Source organism: Blennius ocellaris, assembly GCF_963422515.1.
Source record: "Blennius ocellaris genome assembly, chromosome: 13".
Lineage (NCBI taxonomy): Eukaryota > Metazoa > Chordata > Actinopteri > Blenniiformes > Blenniidae > Blennius > Blennius ocellaris.
Genome location: NC_137662.1, coordinates 16,354,287 through 16,377,843, shown reverse-complemented (window position 1 = coordinate 16,377,843; position 23,557 = coordinate 16,354,287). Strand labels below are relative to the sequence as shown.

Sequence of the window (23,557 nt, the reverse complement as noted above, 5' to 3'; positions counted from 1 at the left end):
GTTTTAAAGTGTAATTGAATATGTGGGTGAAGCTCCTGGGAGCTGTGCCTGTGACCTGTGTTGAAAACAAACGCGCTATCTCCCACGCTCGCACGGGCCACTCTGGTTTACATTCTATCACAGTTTGAGGTCAACTTCAGCCTATCGAGGCAGATGTTCAAGGTTAGGATCCACGGTTGTAGCGTTCAGAGACGAGAGGTTATCGGGCCTCTGGCTGGAGAGGGGCGCTCTGGTTTGTATCACTGAGGAAGGAAAAACTAGAAGTCCAACACATACTCTTCATCATATTGTCATAAGAGGTGCATAACAAATAGTTTTTTGTTTTTTTTAAGTATATGCTTGTCTCTGTTTACGCTGTGATGGATTTGTGACCTATTCCTGGTGTCACCACAGTTGGCTGAGATCGACCCTTGGTTGGATTAGAGGTATATAGGATGTAGGGATCACTGTAAATCCCAACCACTAAGATGAATTTCAACTGTTATGAACAGGAGAGCACAAAATATTAATTTGTGCGTTTCTCCGATCGATGCATGTTGCCTGGTCAGGGATTTAGGTCTGGTCCTTGACTGAGCAAACTAAACATTTGAGACAGTGCAAATTCAGAGCAGCATCTATTTTAAGCTGTTGGAGTAAAACGTTGGATTTTGCTTTTGTCTTCAGCACAGTAATTAACCTTTCATAACTTCTTTTCACTGAGCTTCATAAATATTGTTCATTTCAGTGTTTATTCCATTTTTATTCATAACCAGGTCGCAGTTCACTGGAGCTGAGCCTAAATGATTAGGTGAAGCAGAACTGGACAGGACACCCAGTTCATCACATGAAAAATAAACATTGAGTCTCCAATTAACCTCAAAAGCATGTCTTTATACCGGTGGGAAGAAACCATAATACCTGAAGAAAACCCACGCATACACAGAGAGAATGTGCAAAGTTCACACTGAAATGCCTCCAAGCCAACCAGGAGATGAGAGTAGTAAACAACACATCACATTGTGACCCCCTACTACATCTAGAAATTCTATCCTCCAGTGGATGTATTTTCCCTATCTACTAGTTCTGCTGTTGCTGAAAGAAAATAAAGACTTTGATTAGTACACAAAGTTTTATTTGCGATATCTGCTACAGAAAAGAAAGAAAAAAAAGAAATTGAGATGTTATTACTGTTATGAAAATTTCATCCATGTGAGGTATGTAAAAACAGACTCCTGTACAATTTTATCATATAAAAATGTCAAACATTCAACACACAATAATAGTCTATGAATGGATAAAATGTGGTATATTCATTTTGAAATGATTTACAAGAGAAAAATATACAATTTGTACAGCTGTACATCGATGCATCAGTCAGTATTAGAACGAGGATGAAACACAGCGTTAACTTTAATTCTTGAAGATAATGGCGACTGTGACAGTTGGAGATTTAAGCACCTGATTTCAGCCTTTCCATGCTGATCTGTGTGACGAGACGTGAGAATATTTATACATTCATGACGGGCGTCAGCTGCAGCAGTGAACTCTGCGGGCGAATGGCGCTGCTCTTAGAATGCAGTTTCTCCAAGTTTTGTAGAAATCCTCTTCTCTTCAGACCTTCAAGAATGACGGTGTTGCTGGAGGCCAGACTCACTCGGGTCCTGTCGGGGCAAAATGCATCACGTGAGTTGACATTTTTCTACCTACAGACCAGGACTGCACAGTGAGTTCAGTGTCAGAGACCAAGTCTTTTCTTCCTCTTTGATTATAAGCATTTAAGTGCTGCACAGCAATTATACATAATTATCAGAAATGACTGCCTTCTGTCCAAACACTGGGCGCTATCATTGGTAACAAAGTGTTTGTTCAGCTTTATTGCAATTTACCTTAAAAGATTAAAAAAAAAAAAAAAGCCAACATGGGACTAAGGCCAACCACAGACACGTAACCTGTAGGTTAACTAATGTCGGTACTGTGTTTATTTTGCCCAAAGCCCCTCCAGACACGTAAGGGGAAAACATTCAGGTATGGGTTCACAGAGGTAATGATAAGGACACTTTTGGCTGCAAAGTGAGAACATTTGAAAAGGAAAACAATAATGTAGAACTCACCGTGGAGAATCTATCCCACTATCCCCCGTGATGCTTTGGTTCTCTCCCATTTCTGCCGACTCCCCCGCCTCTGCCCCTCTGCTGACACTGGGCATGTTCAAAACAACCCTACGGGTCTGAGGAGCCTTCTTTTCATCAATCTCCTTCTCTTGCACTACTTCCACCTCGGCCGCCCAGTGAGCGGACTCGCCGTCACCCTCGTCAGCCGACTTGCGGACAGTTTCAGTGTCCGACTCCACCTCACTGGTCTGGCAGTAATCGAAGATGCTGCTGTCTGCAGCTTCACACACATCTGAGGAGCCCAAATCGAAGTTTCCCTCCGGAAGTCTGTCCTCCTCCATCAGCGCACCTGGTCTTGGGCTTGATTCACATTGGCTGCCTGGTGATTTAGTCCTCTGATGGTGCCGATGGACTCTCCAGCTTGTGTCTTCTGATTTCATGGTGCTGATGGACATTTTCCTCTGGGTTGGAGGGGGAACTAGATTATTCGCAGTGCCGGTTGCGACATCTTCGATTAAGGTGACTTGTGGCTGGTTAAAACTTGATTTGTAATAATGACTAAGAGGTCCCTGAAATTGCAGATCTGATTGATGGATCTGATAGTCCAACTGTTGGCCGACATATTCCGGAGCATCAATAATCTCATCATTGAGACACAAGGAGCTGCAGGCATCATCATCCTCTTGCTCGGCTGCTGTCTGATAAAGTCTGTAGTCATCCTCTGTAAAGCCGTCAGCGTCTCTTTTCAAAGTAGTGCTATCGGATATCAGTTCCATCATTTCTCCCTGGCTCATGTCACTCTGCCCTCTATTATTGAGAGCAATGGATTTTACCTCCAGCTGCCCCTGCATGGCTGCTGTTCCATAGAGCTCATCAGGTCTCTGATTGTCATCCCTTTGTGTGTTGGAGAGCCTGAGAGAATGTTTCTGTTGTGACGACAGCTTGAGCTGGGGCAGATTGGCTTCATGTGGCTGGTTCATGGCAGACTCATAGAGTTGGGAAGGGAGAGCTGCATTAGCATTGGAGTATTGCTGCATGTTACTACCATCATCCATTTTATTCTGACTACCATGGTGTGGCACTTTGCCGTACTTTTGCGCATCCTGAAAAGGCCCGTCTCGCTCCCAGCTCTCCTTGCCATTTCCCCTTCTCTGATGTCGGACTTTGTCGTCTATCCGGAGAGTGCTGCTCTGAGGGTAGGCTGAGCTGTAATCCAGAGGCAGCTCTCTATTGGGCTTTACATCTGGTGGAAGGTCATCAATGGCAAAGTCCCTCTCATGAACACAGTCATAGCCACTTCCACATGGTGGAAACTTCACTGCAGTCTCTCCATCTGTTGCAATCGTTTTGGTCCGATGTGGGTCCCATGACTTGGAGCGGTGAGTCGAGCGTTCCTTCTTGCTTGGCCCAAGAGGCTTATCCTCTTTCACCTCTCGTCTCCTGTGTTCTCTGGCGGTGAGAGTTGTGGTCTCAGCTTCTTTGATTGGATGGACCTGGAAAGGGTTTTCTATGCGTTTCTTATAAAGACATTTTTCCTCAACAGGTCCGACATCTTTTACTTGATCTGGTCCATCAACAGGGATATCCACTTTGAGCCGAGTGGGGATCAAATCCTCCCCGTCGAGATAAGTGTCTGCACAGATTGGAGCCTTACTCTTAACCCCGTCCTTCTCCCTGTCCCTCTGCTTCTCTCTGGATGAGTGCGCCTTCCTTTTGCTGCGAGAAGCCTTCTGTGTGGATCTTTTTCCTCCCCCTGCTTTAGATGAATGATGATGCCTTGGTTTTGAAAATGCTAGTAACTCAGTAGACATTCCCTTGTCAACTCCCTTATCATCTTTATTCAGAGCAACGTCCAACACTTTGTCCGTTGCCCTCTCTTTTCTCTCCTCTAACTTCTTCATTAGGACCGTGTGTCGTGTCAGGTTGTCTACGGTCAGTTCAGGGTTGATGCGTTTGATGATAGCATGCTCAAGATCACGGGGTAAGTTGTTCAAGTCGTCTTCGTCTCTAACTGGCCACTCCTCTGGGGGGAACTGGCCCGAAAATGTTGCATATTCTTTCTTTGGCTTTTCTTTTTTGACTCCATTCCTCCTGAACAAATTCAGACCAAATTTCCTTCCGGGTTTGTCTTTTTCCTTCCGCCCTATTGCGTTAGTGGTGCCTGTAGTCTTGCTGATCTCACTTGCCTGACAGTCTGCGGCAGTGGAGGTGGATTGATGCTGAAATGTGGGTTTGTGGTCTAATGGTCGGGGCCACTTCAGGCTCTTTCCTGTGCATTCACTGACAGACACAGTGAGAGAGTGCTGATCTGGGACAGTGGAAGGAGGGACGGTGGTGGTTACAGTCGCGGAGGCCATGTTGGTGGACATTTGGAGAGGGCCAAAGCAGCTGCAGGACATGCAGTGGGCAACTGGGATTGTCTGATTCGTCTCAACGCAGACATCATTGCTCAGTAGGTAGGTAATGGGAGGAGGCAAAGGCGGGTCATCTACCGAACCAGTCCACCAGCTCTTTTCTCGGACCATATTATTGGTGATGAAATAGGTCTGAGGCGTAACGATGAAGTACCCTTCGCCTGTGTGGTAAATCTTACGCTCTTTGATCAGTGTGCCGAGGGCATTGTAGAGGATGTCCTGAGTTGGGATTGTTATCCCTGAAAGATAGAAAAAGTAAATAGAGTTGAAAGATGTAACACACAATTCTATTGAAGCTGTTGTAGTCTGCCATAATAGCTCTCATAAAACTGAAAATGATTATTTGTCACTGTGGGAACAAATGAGATAGTGTTAATAAGTGAAATAAAGGCAACATTTCACAGTATTTTAGTCAAGTCAGTTGTTTTTCTCTGTTTCCACGTATTTTTGCTAAAGCATAATACAAAGACAGATGAGAGCTGAGCATCTTCACGTCAAACTTTCAGTCAAAAAGCGAGCATATTTGCCAAATGTTTCATGTTATTTCTCTGTAACAAGCAAGCCAAAGCAATGCCTTATGGTTTACCTGGATGGGCCTTGCTCATGTAATTGATAAGTGCTTCCTGGTTGACAGTGATTTGAGAAGAATTCATATCTGAGATGACTGAACACAACACCTCTGCCAAGGGGATGAACTGGGACTGAGGGACAGGAGACATCTGCACCGGAGAGAGGTCACCTGAAAAACACATGGAGAAAAAGATTGGGTGAAACAGGTTGGCCAATGGGAGGAGGTATAAACACACCTGGGACAGAGAGGTCTCTCTCCTGACTGATGTTGGCAGTGCAAACATCTCAAAGTACTGCAGTTGACATTCCTGTGCTAACCACCCTTTAAATCATGACCATGGTGGTCTATTTATGTGAGTTATATGAACCATGCCCGACTGCTTTTGAAACTGCATCAGTCCTGGGACAGACCACAGAATTCCATTACCCCCACAGAAATGACCACAGGTCTGCCTGCTGGGCAGATCATATATACCCACCCACCCCCCCATCCGCCCAATATCACACAGCCCTGCATGTCTCGGGGCTTTGCTTAGATAAACACATTTCTGAAAGTGGGAGAGGCTGAGAAAAAAAGGCAGAAACACTGGTGGAGACATGTATCTCTGTAGAATCTTATGAAATGTATATGTGTGCTCCACATCATTCTACTGATCAGCGTGACTCTGTGAACTGACCGTCCTCCACATGCAAACAAACTGAGAGAGCCTATTAAACAGGAGCCACAGAGCCTTCACATCATAAAACTGCGCTGCCTTTAAAGCCCGCAGGCATTTCAGAAAACATTTCTTTTCACTTTCAGAAATAATCAGCATGAGTTTCACTCAAGAAGGAAACCTAATTGAAGCAACATGCTTTGGTTATGTTCCTTCAGGCAAGTGGAGATATTTTTGTGCCGAGAAAAGGGTAAAGCAAGAAGAGAGTAAAGATCAAGGCATCATAAAGACTTCACTTCCAAACGTACTGAATGTGGGCTTCTTGAGAGTATAAATACGAAGAGCACTTGGGGACACAAATGTCTTAGATCATATCAATGCATTATTTTTGTACAACTGCAGGTAGATTAATCAAACAGAGCCATGTGTACCTATATGGTGAAGCTACAGCAAAGCAATAGCTGGCTTCTATAGTTCAATCTATATTTGTAAAATAAAGGTAGCATATTTTCTGAAAATCACTTCCGCCACATAGAAATATCAAATTTGTATCCCCTTGGAATTATGGCGCCAAACCCTTTCTGGATTCTTTCTTAGAAGGGCAAAATCCAATATGTTTAGTTACTTTCATGCAGTGTAGTTTCTGTATGAAGTTAAGTTTTTGAAGTTTCAGAAAATACTTGATGGTTTGTTTTATGTGTAACTAGGACAAATAAGAGTATGTACAGTGGAATAATTTGACTGCGTTGGTCTGAAGATTCAATATTTATTTTTAATGTGTCTTCTGCAAGTCATCGAGACAGACAATCACACACTCACTTGGAGTTTAGATTCAGCATTTAGCCTAAAATGCATGTCTTTGAACTTTGGGAGGAGAAACTTGAGAAAAACCCAAACAAGCACATTCTCTCTATGAGGCGAGAGTAGTAATCACTGCATCGCCATGCAGGCTTTCACTCGTAGTACCATGCAGTTTATATCTTATTAGCTAAAGGAAACTCTGATCTAAGTCTCGCCTGGTGAATGACAGAGACAAGGTCACAGTGGTAACCTTAACCACGAGACTAGCAAATTGGTTTTAGCTAATGAGCAACATAACATCAGACTCCTAATTACAAGTTTGGCTATAAAACATGATCTATCCCAAAATGCAACTTGGATCTTACTTTAGAGTAAAATTGCCACCCACACACACTTAATTAAACACAGCTACACCACTACAGCTTGTTTTTATTGACAGAATTCTTTTTTCCTTTTTTTTTTTGGAAGATTTGAAAACTCTAACCAAATTGACGGCATCGCTTTGTACATGAATGTGTGAGTTGAGTCTTATGTTCAACATGTGTGATCGCCTGAGCGATTCTCCCATCATCCCCAGGACATTCAGTGAAAACACTGCCAAACACAGACTTGATGTAAACTAAACATTTACAACCCTCACACTTGAACCACTTATTTCCAGAACGGGTAAAATAAACAACTAATCACATAGCTGCCATGGTCAAGCATGACAGAACACACATGTGCTCAGAGCACAAGCCAAGAGATACGAGCAAGTCCACAGAGAAATTGTGCTTGATAAGAAAAAAGTAATTAGTCCAAACCATGGTTTTGTTGCTGCAAGAATAAATATGAATAAAAAAAAAAAACAGACAACACTCCTTGATACACAAATGTTTCACATTGGTAGATTAAATATCTTGTTTTGATTGTTAAGTTTTACATCAACACTATGTGTCTATAAGCAGCAGTGTTGACAGTTATTATAACAGTTATTGAAAGTGATTGACTTATTTTACTTGCTACTACAAACTGAAAATAAACACTGGTAGGACAAATTAGCACTGAGCTGTAAGTTCAGTGTGGGTCAATTAATTCACTTCTTACATCATGCTCTATAATCTGGATGCTGTCAGGTATCTAAAGATTTATGAACTAAAGACAACATAGAACAATAGAACAAAAGCATCAAATCGGTCTAATGGGGATAATCACACATTTATTCAACGGTCCTAAAGTTAATCACAGGTTGCTGCTGTGAACGTCGGCTGATGTTGATATCTCTTACATCATTCATGTTGCAGAGGTGCTCCTCCTCCAGATGTGAGTTTTCAGTAAAAATAAGCTACTGAGTCATTAGTTTGAGATAACTTCAATACTTCATGAGCAGGACTGAAAGACAACTGTCCTTTATGGCAATAATTAATTAAAAGGTTGAGTAGCAGTAATGTGCTATTACAATACTTAAAACAGTAAACAGTTCAGTCAGAAGTCAGACTAGAGAAAAAAAAGGTTGAGCTTCATTTCAGTAACCTATACTGGTATAATAACTTGAAAATGTTCCAAGTGGAAACAACAACTACAAAGGTAGTACAAAAATATAACACTTACATTGTGCCACTACTTGCAAATAATGCTTGTTGAAATATCTTGTTAAATTGAAAATATCATCAGTGTGTCAAAGTCAGAATACCCAACAGTCTGCTCACTGAGCTCCATAACATTGAAAACATTCCTGGACAGAGGTCATTTGTAAAATTGGTCCTAAAAGATAGTTTCAGAGAGAGAAGAAGCTTTCTTTCTTGTTAAGACATTAAGCTGACTAAACCTCTCAGCAGATATCTCCATAATGGCCTCCCTGGGCCGTGAATTAGTGCTGCTGACTTAGCTTTGCATTGTTGTTTGCATCCCGTAGGAATGTTTGGTCGTCTGTCCACATGGCAACTACTCAGAAACACAGCAGCCAAAAGTCAGTGTGGATGTGATGGGGTCAGAGGAGCAGAAAGCAGATCATTAATGTCTTCGGCACACGTGTGTCGGCCCTGTCCCATTTGATGGTAGGATATCCTGTCAGACATGATGAACAAACACCAACAATATAGGTGTGGGATGAGACACAAAGCACCTGCAGCCGTTTATGTGTGAGAAAAAGTAGATGACATAGAAGAATAAGGCCAAATAAGGATCAGTGTTTATTGAGCTTAACATTAGCAGGCGTGACCGTCAGGGAGGTTCACTGTTGTAACCATCTCCTCTCCAGGGAGATTGGATCTCTGTGTTCATGTAATCTAAGACCGAGCCATCGACATTACACCCTTTGTCATACACAGCATGAATACCAGCTTGGTGCCATGGCAACCGAACTCTGTGCCACAAAGACATTAGGAGGAAAACAGCAGCTCAGGGCTCGACTTATGTCACTGCAACTTAAAAAGAGCAGGAGTTCAGTACAACTCATTAAAGCGCTATGCCAATAAATAATGTGTGTGAATACTGTTGATGAATGTTTTTTGTTTTTTTTTATTATATAAAGCAAAAGGAAAAAACGTCTGACATGCATGGGATTAGGGCTCTAACTCCAACCCTTATTGGTCAGGCAGCCAAATATGAAGGAAGGTTGAGTGTTTATGTGTTCATGAGTGCAAGACCTGTGCTGGATAGGTGATCAATCCAGGTTATTACCTGCCTTTAGATAAATGTTAGCTATAGGATAGGCTCTATTTCTCTCCAGTCTAACACTGTTGGACAGTTTTGGAAACTTTCTATTTACAATGTTTCAATAACCAAAACCTGACAATATGACATTTATATTTATGCCATGAATCTTCACCTTCAGTAAGGAGTTGAAGTGTTTTGGTCATTGTATAAGTTACAGATCCACTTGTATCATGTTTCACTTCTGACAACTCACCCTCTGTCCTGCTTCCTCTACTGTTATTTCTCAATGTCCTCCTTCACTACAACTATAAATCTCTTCAAGATCGTCTTCTTCTTCTACTCCTGCCAGGCAGCTGCATCTTCGACATCGTATCTCTAATACGTCCACTATCTCTCTTCAGGACATGTCCAAAACATCTCAAGCTGGCTCCCTAAACTGCTCAACCTCAGCTGCCCTTCCGATCTTTTGCATTTTCATCTCTGCCGCCTCCAGCTCAGCCTCCTGTCTTTCAAACTTCACCACCGCCTCCAAACAAAACGCCATAGCAGGCCTTACCGCCGTACTATGAACCCTCGCTTTTCCTCTCGCTGACACGCATCTCCATCCTGCCTGCACTCCCTCCTCTCACTCTTTTATAACCTGAATGGTTGACACCAGGTACTTGAACTCATCCATCTTTATTCCCTCTCCTTACAGCCGCTCCTTTCCTGCTGCCTCCCTTTCATTCACACACATATTCTGTCTCGTCTCCACCGATCTTCATTCATCTTCTGGACAGACAAACGGGCGATGTGTTTGAGGGAGTTGTAGTTTGACGAGAGGTGAGTGCCGTGAGACAGCCAGAACTGGAGAACAAGCTGGGAGTTAACAGCGAGGCAGAGCTGTTGTTTTCTCCCAGTGTGGTTATGGTAGTAACTGTTTGCTTCAGATGCCAGATGTGGATCTATGACACAGAAAACTTTACACACATGACCAATCCACTGATTTGAATGGGAAAGCTTTCAACTACAAAGGCCATTGTCTTTTTTTATATAACAAGTCAGACCTGTTATTTTAGTAGTTTATACTAAAATAACATAAGTGACCAAGCTCACAATGTGTTTTCTGCCTTTCTTCCCATGTCATAAAGTATCCATGTGAGAATCGAATGCTGCCTGGGGGATAAAGAGCCTGCAGCTGACTGTTCACATCACAGCGATGATTGACGGAAAACCTCTCCGCTCTGTCCCCGATGAGATCCTTTTGGCTGCACTGATCAATGCCACATGTATTCACATGGTTGTTTTGCAGGCCACAGAACCGCCTGAGTTCCATTTCAAATATGATTGCATTAGCTTTAGTCTCCGAGACGAGAGCAGCCATGCATACTGCAGAAGCCTCTATAAGCTGCATTAATGCAGAATCGGTCTCAAGTAATTCAACTCAAGTGAATGATGGGAAGATGCAAATATTGTAAGAAGAAGAGTACTGTTTTTACAGCTTGTTCTTTGGTTTAAGTGCTTCATTAAGATTTATTTTATTCTTTTTTTTTATTCTTTTTTAGGCACTTGTTGACCTTCGATAAAGGCAACTTAGAGAAGTCTTAAACATATTTCATTTTATGTACCATGTGTTTCAAATACAACAATATGTTTGTAACAAGCACAACCCCGTATTGATCCTCATTTAGTTTGTATGACTGGAACCAGCTCCTAATGAGAAAAAAAAACTAAACATGGAAGAACTCATACTAATCTAAACTGTGACACAGTGAAGTGGGACTCCTGGAAACATAAACACTCTAATCATTGAACTTTTAAGTGCTGATTATAACACCAACTTTAAACCACAACCCTGGTTGGGTCCAGAGAGAAATATCTTAACAATCTGCAGACGATACGTGAACCCTCTGACCTTTCCTCTAGTGCCGCCATTAGAGGGATATTTTTGGTGACCAGCCGAAGTAGCAGAAGCATAACAACGACGCAGAAAGTAGACTTACATTTATACTCAACTAAAGAATACAAGCTTTGAAAGTAAAAGTGACACATGAGGAGGACATTTCTAGCAGCTCCTGTTGTACAACAACTTCAAACATTTCTCTCCATGGTAATCTATGTATGACGAATGTCTTCTGCTGCCCTGCATCTGCTTTGTCATCGGTGTTGTTCTGGTTTATTTTCAGCCATGTTGCTCCGACTTCTCTCTATCACAGATGTCACTTTCAGGAGGCATCTTCTCTCCATCATTGTCATTTATGAATACTAAATTATTTTATACACTTTGGATACACAGAGAGATTATTTAATGATGTGTTATTGTCTCATTCATTTAGTTAGAAATCAGTGTGGAGTTTGAGTTGAGCGATGACTCACAAAATTTAAAGGGGCTCCGCTGGTCAAGCGAGATATTTTCCCATCCCAAAGATAGCAGCTTGGTGACCCCAGCTCACCCTGTTCATGCATTAAGGGGTCCCTGCTCAAGTGGCAGAAAGCAGCCTGTGTGGAGTCTCTCACCATTGGTGTATAACTTTGGAAACGACCATCTAAACTAGATACGTCTTGAAACATGAAGGAAAACAAGTTAAAACAAAGTCACCTTTAAACATTACTTAAGTACAGAAAAAAAGCATTCAAATTGTTCCACAGTATATTCAACCATATTATATGGTTTGACTTATAAAAAAAGAAAAGAAAAAGAAAGTTAGCAGTTTGTTCAGTAGCTTTATGACCAAATAACTGCAATTCCACACTCTCAAATACCCATTGCTTTGAGCTTCACTGTGCTTTGTACTTTATGCTGTTGCCGCACACGCTCACTAAAGAGGAGACGCAAACATGGAACAATGAACCTCCTAAAACTTCAGCATGTTGGAGAAAGCATTTGGCTCAATGGATTTCAGAGCATTGGGCCTTGTTAAAGCTCTTCATCTGCTTTGTGTATACTTTAATCTTAATTAACGCAAACTAGTACACATCTATACATGTGTGCACACAAAATACCAAAACAATTAAAACAATGTGAATTCATTCTTGACCTTTTACCATCATGCAAGTAAGTTAAGCTTTTTTTTTGGTTGTTGCAAAAATCTCTTCCTCCATGGCCAGGCTGGAGGCCCTTTATCTTATCTCATCCTGCTATCGTCTTATCTGCCAAGCCCCAGTAAGCAAACAGGCTAATCTTCTCTCCCCCTAATTAGGAACACACTGCAGAGCATTCCGCATGAATTTGAGGCCAGCCTAAACTGCAAAGTCCCTCCCTGTCTCCCGAAACCAGGACCTTGCAAAGAGCACGCTTGAGTGAATCTGCAGACGAGACTTGCATGAGCTGCGTTAAGTCGCTGGTGAGACAATGTCAAACATTTATACAGTCAGATTTAATATAATGGGATGAGATGCCAGCAGTAATTTATGTTTTAACTCCCCCCTTGGCCCTCAGACCACTTCCCTTTGTTTTGGGTATTTTGAACCAGCAGGCCTCTGTGACTCCACCTTCCTCTTCCTTTTCCTATGTGTGTGTGTGTGTGTGTGTGTGTGTGTGTGTATCACACATTTTAGAAGTGCTTTACGAGTTTGTCTTTCACTCCCTGCAGAACACACAAATGTGGGCGTTGCTGCGAACAGGCTCAATAAACCGAGTGAAAAGATGCCTTCAGAAAGCAATCACGGTTAAAATATCCCAGCAACAAAATCTCTCCACGTCTGGCAGCACACACTCCACTCAAAGCATACACAAAAACCTCAAAATGTTTCCAATAAACGCTAATTGCTGTACTCAGACTACTTCATAATTGCTGAACATGCAAATTATTCAGGTAAACTTTGCTACTGTCGTATTTTAATATATTTTGCTGAAAGGTAAAGGCTAAAAGACTGTCTTTCTTTCTCAGCCTTCCCTACAATGAAAGTCGGGATTCGTTCCAAACTTTAAGCATTCGGTCAATGTTCAATCTGACCCTAATGGCAGTTCAACATCTCAGACGTTTAAATATTAAGCGAGGTGTCGAGGTGGGAGTGGGGAAAACAAAAAGTTAAATTAGTATTGTGTTGTCTTTGCAGTCAATGCTTTAGAGGTTGTTGGTAGATTAACACAGCAACGTTGACCGCTGAACATTCTTTTAAATGTCTAAAAGTTTGGACAGATAGGACAAAAAGTCAAAAAACTCCAGGAGGAAAAAGGTTTTATGAGCTAAACCCCTGAGCCATGTCGGGTTTTTGTTGACCCACGTCACCATGGAGACCCTCTGCTGTGGCAGCGACCTGCCACATTCAATACAAAGCCAAAGATAAAGTAGAAACAGCAGCACAACTGCACTGTGGGTATCTATATTCCAGCCACAGCCTCGAGACTCGGTTTTACCAAACAGCCCCCTGACATTTAATGTATGTTTGCAAGAAAGCAATAATAGGCTGAGACTCGGCTTCACCATCTGACGTTGAGCGGGTTTAAACCCTCACCGCTCACATAGATCTTGGTTACAAGTCCCTGGTGCTGTAATGCCATTAAAATAATACTTTTACCATCTGATTCACAACAGGAACAGTTTGAAAAGTAATCCAGCTCATAAAAATCACCTGGAACTCAACTAGTGTGCAATCAATCTCTACTGAAGTACAAAATACACCTGACCAGATGTGCAACAGAGGAGCAACAATAACATGAGGAAAGACACAACTGTGTTTTATAGTAAAAAAAACAAAAACAAAAAAGCAGCCCAAAGTCTATGTATTATTCTACCACCTTTGGGGTTTAGGCATCCATCAACCCTCCTCCGAGTTAATGGACAACACCCAAAGAGTTCTGCTTCTCATCTGCTTTCATGAGCATGGACATTACCCTGCAGCCAGAGCCAGAGCCAGTTCTGTGCCACAGTACCTTCGCTTTGTTCTTTCATCGCCATCTTCATGTTTTGGCATTTGTGGTAAGATCCCTGTAATATACATCTTCTGAGTAACAAGATCAGCTCAGCTTCCCCACATGGAAAGAACCTATATAAACATATATGTTTTAATATAGGTTTTGATATAGGTTTGGCATATATGTGACATATATAAAATTGGCCGTTTTCCTATATGTTATATACATATATGTACATATATGTGCGCATGTATGCACACATATATGTATATAACATATAGGAAAACAGCCAATTTTATATATGTCACATATATTCCAAACCTATATGCGCATATACGCACACCTATATGTTCCAATATATGCAAACCTATATGTGCCCATATATGCGCCCATATATGCGCCCATATATGCACACCTATATGTTCCCATATATGTGCCCATATATGCACACCTATATGTGCCCATGTATGCACATAAAATATAGGAAAATGGCCAATTTTATATATGCCACATATATCCTAACCTTTATATAGGTTCTTTCCATGTGGGCCCACACTGGATGCTGTTATTTGCTCAGTGACCCTAGCAGGAATCGAACCAGGGTCTCCCGTGCACCAGTCCATTGCCTTGCCACCTGAGCTATATATATATATATATATAAAAATATGTACCTATCTGTGCATATAGGTCCATATATGTGCATAAAATATAGGAAAATGGCCAATTTTATATATGTCACATATATTCAAAACCTATATCAAAACCTATATTAAAACATATATGTTTATATAGGTTCTGTCCATGTGGGACTTTCCATATATGCAGCATATATATTGTCATATATATTGTCATATATGTGCATATATGCAGCATATATGTGCATATATGTGCACATATGCAGCATATATATTGTCATATATGTGCATATATGTGCATATATGCAGCACATATATGGTCATATATGCAGCATATATTGTCATATATGTGCATATATGGAGCATATATATGGTCATATATGTGCATATATGCAGCCCATATATTGTCATATATGTGCATATATGCAGCATTTATGTGCATATATGCAGCATATATGTGCATATATGCAGCATATATATGGTCATATATGTGCATATATGCAGCATTTATGTGCATATATGCAGCATATATGTGCATATATGTGCATATATGCAGCATATATATGGTCATATATGTGCATATATGCAGCATTTATGTGCATATATGCAGCATATATATTGTCATATATGTGCATATATGTGCATATATACAGCATATATATTGTCATATATGTGCATATATGCTGCATATAGGTTTCATATATGTGCATATATCCTCATATAGGTTCTTTCCATGTGGGTCACTCCGGCCCCGATCTGATGTGTTCAATATTTCAGTCACAGGTTCGTACCGAGCCTCCGAAGCAACCAGTGGAGTTATAGTAAGCATTATTAGTTGCTTACAAATTATGACTTACAATCCTATGGGTCAACTTTAGAAAGCTTTTAGAAATATATGTACACTGTAAAAAAAAAAAGCTTTTCTGGGAAATGCGAAAGGCTGGACAGACAAAATAATGTACAAATTACTATTGGGTCTTGCTGTAACTGCTTCTATGCTCCAGGGTCTGATAAAAAGATAAAATCTTATTAAGATTAAAGATCCAGTGAGTCCACATCTGTTTTATTCCTGACAAGAAAAACAGACAAATCTTTAACCAGATGTCTTCTGAACGGACTGATTGGCTTCCTTCTCAACGCAAATGTGCTTCATCACCCAGGAATGCAAAAGCAGGACTGCAAATCGTAAGTCCAACAAATCAGCATCCCAGTTCAATGCCTATAATATACATGTTAAGTCACAGGAGAGCACAGTAGTTGCTTATGTTGTCTATTTGTAAGTGGTGGAAATATACTTAACAAAGTTCTGTCAGTTATTCTGATCTCTGCAATCTAGCTTAGTGTTATTAACACATAACCACTTTATGTATAGTGTATAACCAGGACAATATATACAGTATATACAGAGTTTTCACAATGGCTTGATGTGTGAATGGTGTGAATTACCCCAAGGGAGCTATTCAATGCTTTTAGTTCTGCAGTCATAAGAGCTCCTGAGTGTCAGCTCAACATTTCTAACTCCATGTGCTCTCACTTTATATCTCCTTCATCTGGCTGTGCATCAAAGTGCCAACCGAGCCACTGATTTATGATGAAGTGTCTAAAAATACTCAATTAGGCTCTTTTTTTTTTTTTTTTTAACGAGCAGCTGATTCATTCGTGGCTTGGAATCTGGGGTTTCTTTCACAACCTCAGAGTGAAAAATTATTGAAAAAAAGTGTTTTTCTTGTGTGAGAAAAAGGTGCTCCACAGGGCTCATTTGCAGGCTCAGCCTTATTCATAATTGGAATTGCGTTATCAGTACTTAAATTATGCTTTTTCATCATTTCAGTGATGACACTGAATGATGTGTGAATGTCCCCCTATTACTCTCAAAACGTAGCTAAGATAAGGGCACCGAGCAGTCAAAGATGCAGACATCCTGACACGCTGCCGCCAAAGCTTATGACCGTCTCCGAGCGTTTCCAGCGGATCCAAAACCATTCATCAAGAGTGATAGCAGTCATTGGTAGCAGATGAAACCCATTTCCTCTGGTTTAACTAAGCTCAAGGTGCAGCAGAGTCCTGTGTTTATTATCCCTATATTTAGAGCTGAACTCCCAAGTATCCACCATATGATCTATGGTTTTTAATACCCTACGACCACTCCGTGTGCAGCTCCACTGTGGTTTTCAGAATTATTTTTCACTTTTGAATAACAATAATATACTTTGTTATTGAAGAATCAGTTAGCATACCATTTCATTCATCAACGATCAATGAAGTAAAGAAAACATCCCGTCAGGAAACAAGAGAGTCATAGTAATACCATATTTAATGCAATATCGCCTGATTTTTGTGTCAGCCCATTTGTCTGAGTCCTCTGAAGATAAGTCCCATGTGGGAAGCCCAAACGGCCGCTGACAGGGTGTGTAAGCTGAGGGATCAGGCAGAACCTCCTCAACTGTTATTGTTGGCTCTGGTCCACACCGACACACAGGGTGAAATCAGTGTTTGGGTCGATACGCCTGATTCATGCCGGGAGAGCGTTTCCTGCTCAATAGGAGAAGACACGGTTGACAAACAGCTTGCCGAGAAGCTTGCACGCACATGCGCCATCTTTCGCGTGTGTGAAGGGTCACAGCAGAGAATGAAAAGGCCACGGTTTCATAATATATGGATTGTACTTTTTCTGCCGAGGAAATTGCGAGAACCATAGATAAACACAGAGCCACGACCTTGGCACGAGCAATAGCAAAAGATAATCGGAGTGATGCTGCAGACCAATTATCTTATAACGACAACGCAATTTGAGGAGCAATTTGAAACCTTGAGCACCACATAAATCACTGAGGCTCTTTTTTCTTTCCATTACGTTACATCCCGCCCCAAACGTTTATTTATAGATAGAAATTAAGTTAGGTCTACTTTGAACCCTCAAACCAACGCAAACGCCAGACACAGCAGCATCCACACTGCTAAGTACCGACTAAACAGTGTACAGTTACACTTCAATAAGTTTTCTTGTGTTGTTAAAACACACCATCACGCCATGATGCAGAGCTTGAAAAACAGCGCCGCATATTTTGCCTGACAGCTTAAATGCAATACTATTAGTCTCAAGGAAACCGCACTACAATTAACCTATAATTCATGTGGGGACCTTAGACAATAATTGTAACTAATCTCACACAAACATTCCCCTGAGAGCGATACTGTCTTGTATTAGAAATTTTTAAAAAATGATGTCCATGAAAAACATGGAAATGAAGCTGAGCTGCTGAATGCAAAATGCTGGAATATGAAAACATTGAATATAATTATTGTTTATTGTTTATGGAAATAGGCTTATGGAAGTTCTTCTGTTTAATAATGTAATGACACTTGTGAGACATATTAAAAACACGACAACGGGCCCTGCGTATTCAGCCATGTTTAAAACCCCTCCTCTGTTTTGATCATGCTTCAGAAATACCTTTGTACTGTGGAGCTTTCGATTCTAAACCTTCTAATTAAACAATTCACCGATGGTAAACAGCTAAAACAGTATTGAATAAACGCATGCAAACATAACCAAAGCCACCTTAAGACCAAAACCTGCTGCTGCTGTAAACATAAGTAGAACCACCCAGTGAGGGAGGAACACCTGGATACTGTATTGAAGTATCTTTCACTGTTTGCCCATTAAAAGTGCTGCTCTGGAGCTAATTGATGTGAAGGTGGCTTGTTAGTAGGAAGGTTATAACCTCTGACCTGGGCTGCTTAGTTAGGACAGGGTGGGCCTTTTCAACTGGGCAAGACCCTGCAATGGTGTCGTGGTTAATAAGGCAACATCTGGAAGAGTTACGACCATTAGTGGAGCGCTTTGAGAGTTTGACAAAACACCCTCATGAAAGGAGACACCCCCTTTGTGTGAAAACGCAACTCTTTCAAGTAAAAAAGTAAAAGGCAGAAATGAAGCTCGCTGGGCTGTGCAGGAAATGATCTCAAGAGTAAATGAAGCATTTCAGGAATGCCTCGCCACCTCATGGTATGGCAAGGTAAATGAAACGTACCATTTATAACAGAAACTTGGCTTGAAGAAGTCAGCACCGCCGTGCCCCAGAATCGCACACAGTGAAGCAGGCAGTGACCAGAGGGCCGTTTTCTATGAAAGCGAGGACGAGGACACTTTACAGAGGTTGATTGTATCATGGCCACGGGACACCTCATTACACCACAAGCTGTCTCCATATAAATGTTTCAGCTCAAGGAGCCACACTCACACCGCCGCAGTGACTACATTGCCGCTCTAAATAATGCAGAGCCGGCGAACAGTCATTATGAAGAGTCCAGTTTCAAAGAACTGGAGAAGCTCGCTGGTAAGAAGCTAAAAATGGCAGCTTATTGTGAAGGCTGATGATAAGACGGACAAACATGTTCCGTAATGGCGAGTAAAAAATCTGATCAAAGAATTGTTATGATAAAGTTTGTTCTATTGTATTTTGGGGAAAATTACTTCGGTATGACATTGAGTTTCTGATAAAGAAAAAGTTCACCCCCATAAATAGTTCTGTTTTATCGTCGTGATAGGATGTTATCGGAAATCTTGTTTAGTCTCGTAAAGAATGATGTGTTATTTGCAGTCTGTGTTCAAGGATGACCTGTGTCAGCCCTTTTGGAACCTCTGTGCTACTTTTGGTGGCCTTCAATGCAGACTCAAAACTATTGTCTGTCTGACTTCATATTTAGACAAAGTCCTGGATAATCATGCAAAAGTTGTGTGTCTCTTCTTGCAAGAATAATGTAATAAAATTGTCTTAAAAAAAATTTCAAATCGCTCTCAGTGTGATCCCTGTGTATTCTCTCTCCTTGAAATTTTTTACAAGGAAATTCTCCTGACATAAGATTTTGAATTGTTCTGAATCAATCATAGTCATGGGTAACAAGGCAATGTTAGCGTGACCAAAATCTCCACAAATGCAATATAATACAAGAGGTTGATCATTTCCATTGGATTAATTTAGTAAACTTGGACCAAGCATAGCTAAATGATACAAGTAGATTATGTGTGTGAATATGTGCCATGCAGACACTGGGATTCTGTGTTGTTGTTTTTATCGCAATTATATTCTGTGTGTTTGGCAAAAAGAACCAGAAATGACCGCCAGAAGTGGTCCAAAGTTAATCTTCATAATAGAAATAAAAGTAAAACCAAACAAAAACAACAACCTTATTGATATTTGAGGAGTCTTGAATGACAACATACACTGATTATCATGAGAAGTGTAGCACATACCAATGTTACTTTAAACGTGTGATTATTTACAGCACAATGATGGACGTCAACTCAACTCCTGCTGGTGGCTGGTGGGAACAACTAATGAAAAACACTTAGATGAAGAGATGGTGAAAGAAGAAGCACAAGAAACAACTCGTGGACATGTATTTCTGTAGCGGTCAGGCTCAGGACCGGTGGGGCCCAATCCCACAATGACAACAGCTGAGTCTGTTCATACGAACTCCTCACTGTGTCTGTTTCTCCCAGAAAAAAAAACTTCATCACAACCCCCTTCCTCAGTCAACTCTCCCCACCTCCTTTGCAACATATCTCCCTTCAGAGACAAGACTGATGGCCTCACATATCAGTGTGTCTACACTGTGGCACAGCTGACAAGCAGACAAGAGCAATGAGGAACTGGATCAAATTATTAAAAAGCCTTTGACTGTTGTTTTTTTAACTTTGTTAGTCCGCTTATTGCACGTCTCTCTCCATTTTAAAGTTGAGTACATCTACATTAGCTCCTCCACTTTCTTTTAAACCTCCTCACGGCAATAAAGCCACGTCTCAACCTTGTTCTGACCTGAGAAAGGAAATAAAGCTGTTTGAAATTCACCGGAGCCCACAACTCATAAAATTTCTGTTCTCAAGCTGACATATTTCATACCAGGACAATGTCAAGGCCTTGAGTCCAAGTCTGATATCAATCTAGAAGTCTGACTTCCACAGTCCCTCACTGACCATGAAATGGGGGGGGACATTAATCCTGGGTAACAGAGAAATGCCTGAAGTCTGCAGGCAGTCGCCCGGTGATTCAGTGCTGACCGATTCTCAGCGAGAAGGCAGTAAACCAGCCCTTGACAGCATGCCAGCACTGATTTCCATACAAATTGCTGCGGAGTGAGGTGAAGGATTTGTAAAGGAGGGGACATAAGCATCGTGTCCGCACACAGGACGTGTTTGCTTACAAGATGCTGGTGTGAAGCTCAAACATGGAAAGAGGGACTGTAGAGACACTGACGCCTGCTTCCCAACCCACCGTGAGCTCATGCATGTCTGTGTTCACCTTCAGGCCAGCACTGTGCATAATAATAACCTCAACATCACCTTTGGCCCATATGGTATTTGTTGGTATGCTGCAAGGAAGCTTAGGGTCAGGAACTGTCTCACAGCAGGATGGCGTGTCAGCCTCCTCCTCCTCCTCCTCCTCCTCCTCCTCGCTCCCCCCCAGTACCCTCTGTCAATCCACGCCCTCCCGGGGTCTCCCTCTGTGTGGTCTCGTCCTCCGCGCCACATTCCTCCATTTACTTGTCTGTGCACCGCACAGTCTGGGAAATCTGATGGACCAACACCAAGTCGTAGCAGGTAGACAGCGGCGAGGCGCACATCCAGACAAAACACAGCGCTGGAAAGACAGACTGTCAAACAGAGGCGAGGCACCAAACAGAAACCTTGAGTGGACGAGTGTGTTGCTCTGAGACTGTTTGAACAACCAAAAAAGAACCCGGTGCTCCAAGACTTGCAAAACATACCATTTAGACCTTGGTATCTTATACATTTTACCTTTTTTTTTTTTTTATTGTGGCCCCAAAAATCAGTTTTCACTCAGTCTGAAGTCCATACAAAATTTGATTTAGTGTCGAGTGCACTCAGACATTTACAGTCCATGAGATCATGCTGGAGTAAGCTAAACAAAAGGTATCAATTTCCATTGTTTCAGGCCTGCTTTACATCACAGTCAGAGAAGGAGAGCAATTAGATGTGATTACATGGAGCTTTGTTAGCATAGACTGGTAATCATAGTCGATTACAAAGAGACGAAGTCCTATACAACAAAGGCAATCAAAGTAAATGTGGGTTTTACAGTGATGACAATGGGTTGGAACTCGTGAAGACAGTCATTTTCTAGTTTACTTGACAACAATTATAGCAGTTTCTCTTCCAAATATCCTTCCAGGTATGAAGATGTGAAAGCATATTATATATATATATATATATATATATATATATATATATATATATATATATAGAGAGAGAGAGAGAGAGAGAGAGAGAGAGAGAGAGAGAGAGAGAGAGAGAGAGAGAGAGAGAGAGAGCCTGTTCAGCCTTTACTGGATGAACGAGTTTGATATACGGATGGTTTGCAAAATTCAAGAAAAGAAATGTTTTCAAAGCTGATAACTGCAAGGGAACATCATACTCATATAAATATCTGCACCTTTTGACATTACCACATTCTGTAAAGAGAATTCCACTCAAACTAAATGTGGCTCATCATGTGACTTTAGTGTTCACTTAATGAAAACAAATTGTTCTCCTAAATGACTGCATAGTTGCTTTCCACTGATTTGATGTCTGAAATCAGAACCCCGTCAAATGCAGACTCTCTGTCGTGTGTGTTTCATCAACACCACAAGATGATGATAATAATAATAATACCTTGAAATATGTCTGATTATGTTTACATACCGACAGCCTTGATGATAAACCCTTTCGGTGACCTCAGCGCTCTGCGCATCCACGCTTCTCTCAGCACCTCCAAGTTGTTTGCGTTGCCATGAATGAAAAGCACCAAGTTTTCCATCCATCCCTGGAAGTACACCTCAGCCACGGCTTTGACGAGCCTCCTATTCCAGAAACTGCGCAGATTCTGCGCTTTGAAGTCCGCAAAAACCTCCTGGCCGCTCGTGGCGTTCGCGTTGAATTTCCCTCCGCAGGCGCGTAAACTCTCGTCGTCCGGGCCGAAGACCACAGCGAGCGAAGCGGCGGAGAGCTGGACGTGCCGCTGCTGGTGAGACATTTCTCTGACCTCCTTGAGCGGCTCTTTTAGAGGGGACGGATCATGCACGATGTGAGAATGCACTTGTTAAAAAAACGGGGACTCCCATCTAAAACGGCTGAAGACGCGCTCCTCCGGGTGCGCGTCTGGGGGTCGAGCGGTGGAGCGATCCGGAGCGCGCAGGACGTCCGGCTGCTTGCTTTCTTTCTTTTCTCTCCACTTGCAGGGAAACGAGTGACGGTGGCGGAGAGGAGGAGAACTCCTCGGCCTGCCTCTGCTGCTGCTGCTGCTGCTTGGACACACAGGTGGACCTCCCACTGACTGACTGCTCACAGGTGCGTGTCATGTGAGATTCCTATTCACGCATTAAATCACAATAACCCGACGCGACGTGCGAAAAAACTCACTTCATTGTCTGCACATGAAATCCTACAAGGGGATTAAAGTTAAACTGTGTTCCTGAGCAGAATTAATGGGGGTGTGGGGAGGGGTTTGGGGGGGGGACTCTAATATCTTAGAATAAAGACAGTAGTTCTTTTATGTTGCACTGTATCTGTAACTCTTGTACTTTTTTATATATGTTTTATCGTACTGCTTTTTTAAACATTGCTTTTATGTCTTGTCTTTTTCTGTTGTTCGCTTAATGTCTTTTGTTTGTATGTTTCCCTTTTCCCCTCTCAGCAATGTTATATGTAAAGCATTCTGAATTGTTGCATAAATATGCTGTAAGCCTACAAATAAAGCTGCCTTGTTCTGTCAACTGCAGTAGTGTGAAAACGCAAGGTCCAGGGGCCAAAACCAGCCAACCAGAGGGTCTAGGGCCACAGAATGACATATTAAAGAATATAAATTACAAAGGAGTAGTCCTATTTAATCTGCCAAGTTGAATTACGTATTGT

General features: G+C 41.7%; 1 protein-coding gene across 1 annotated transcript; it reads right to left on the bottom strand.

Moving 5' to 3' along the window:
• Window positions 1–1,340: 1,340 nt before the first annotated feature.
• stox1 (storkhead box 1) lies at window positions 1,341–22,679 on the bottom strand (the record flags this gene model as incomplete). The annotated part of the gene is made up of 4 exons (XM_080507427.1): window positions 1,341–1,640; window positions 2,091–4,743; window positions 5,091–5,243; window positions 22,349–22,679. 4 exons carry the CDS (start codon window positions 22,677–22,679, stop codon window positions 1,487–1,489), a joined length of 3,291 nt encoding a protein of 1,096 aa, XP_080363553.1. The 3' UTR covers window positions 1,341–1,486.
• Between the last annotated feature and the right edge of the window lie 878 nt (window positions 22,680–23,557).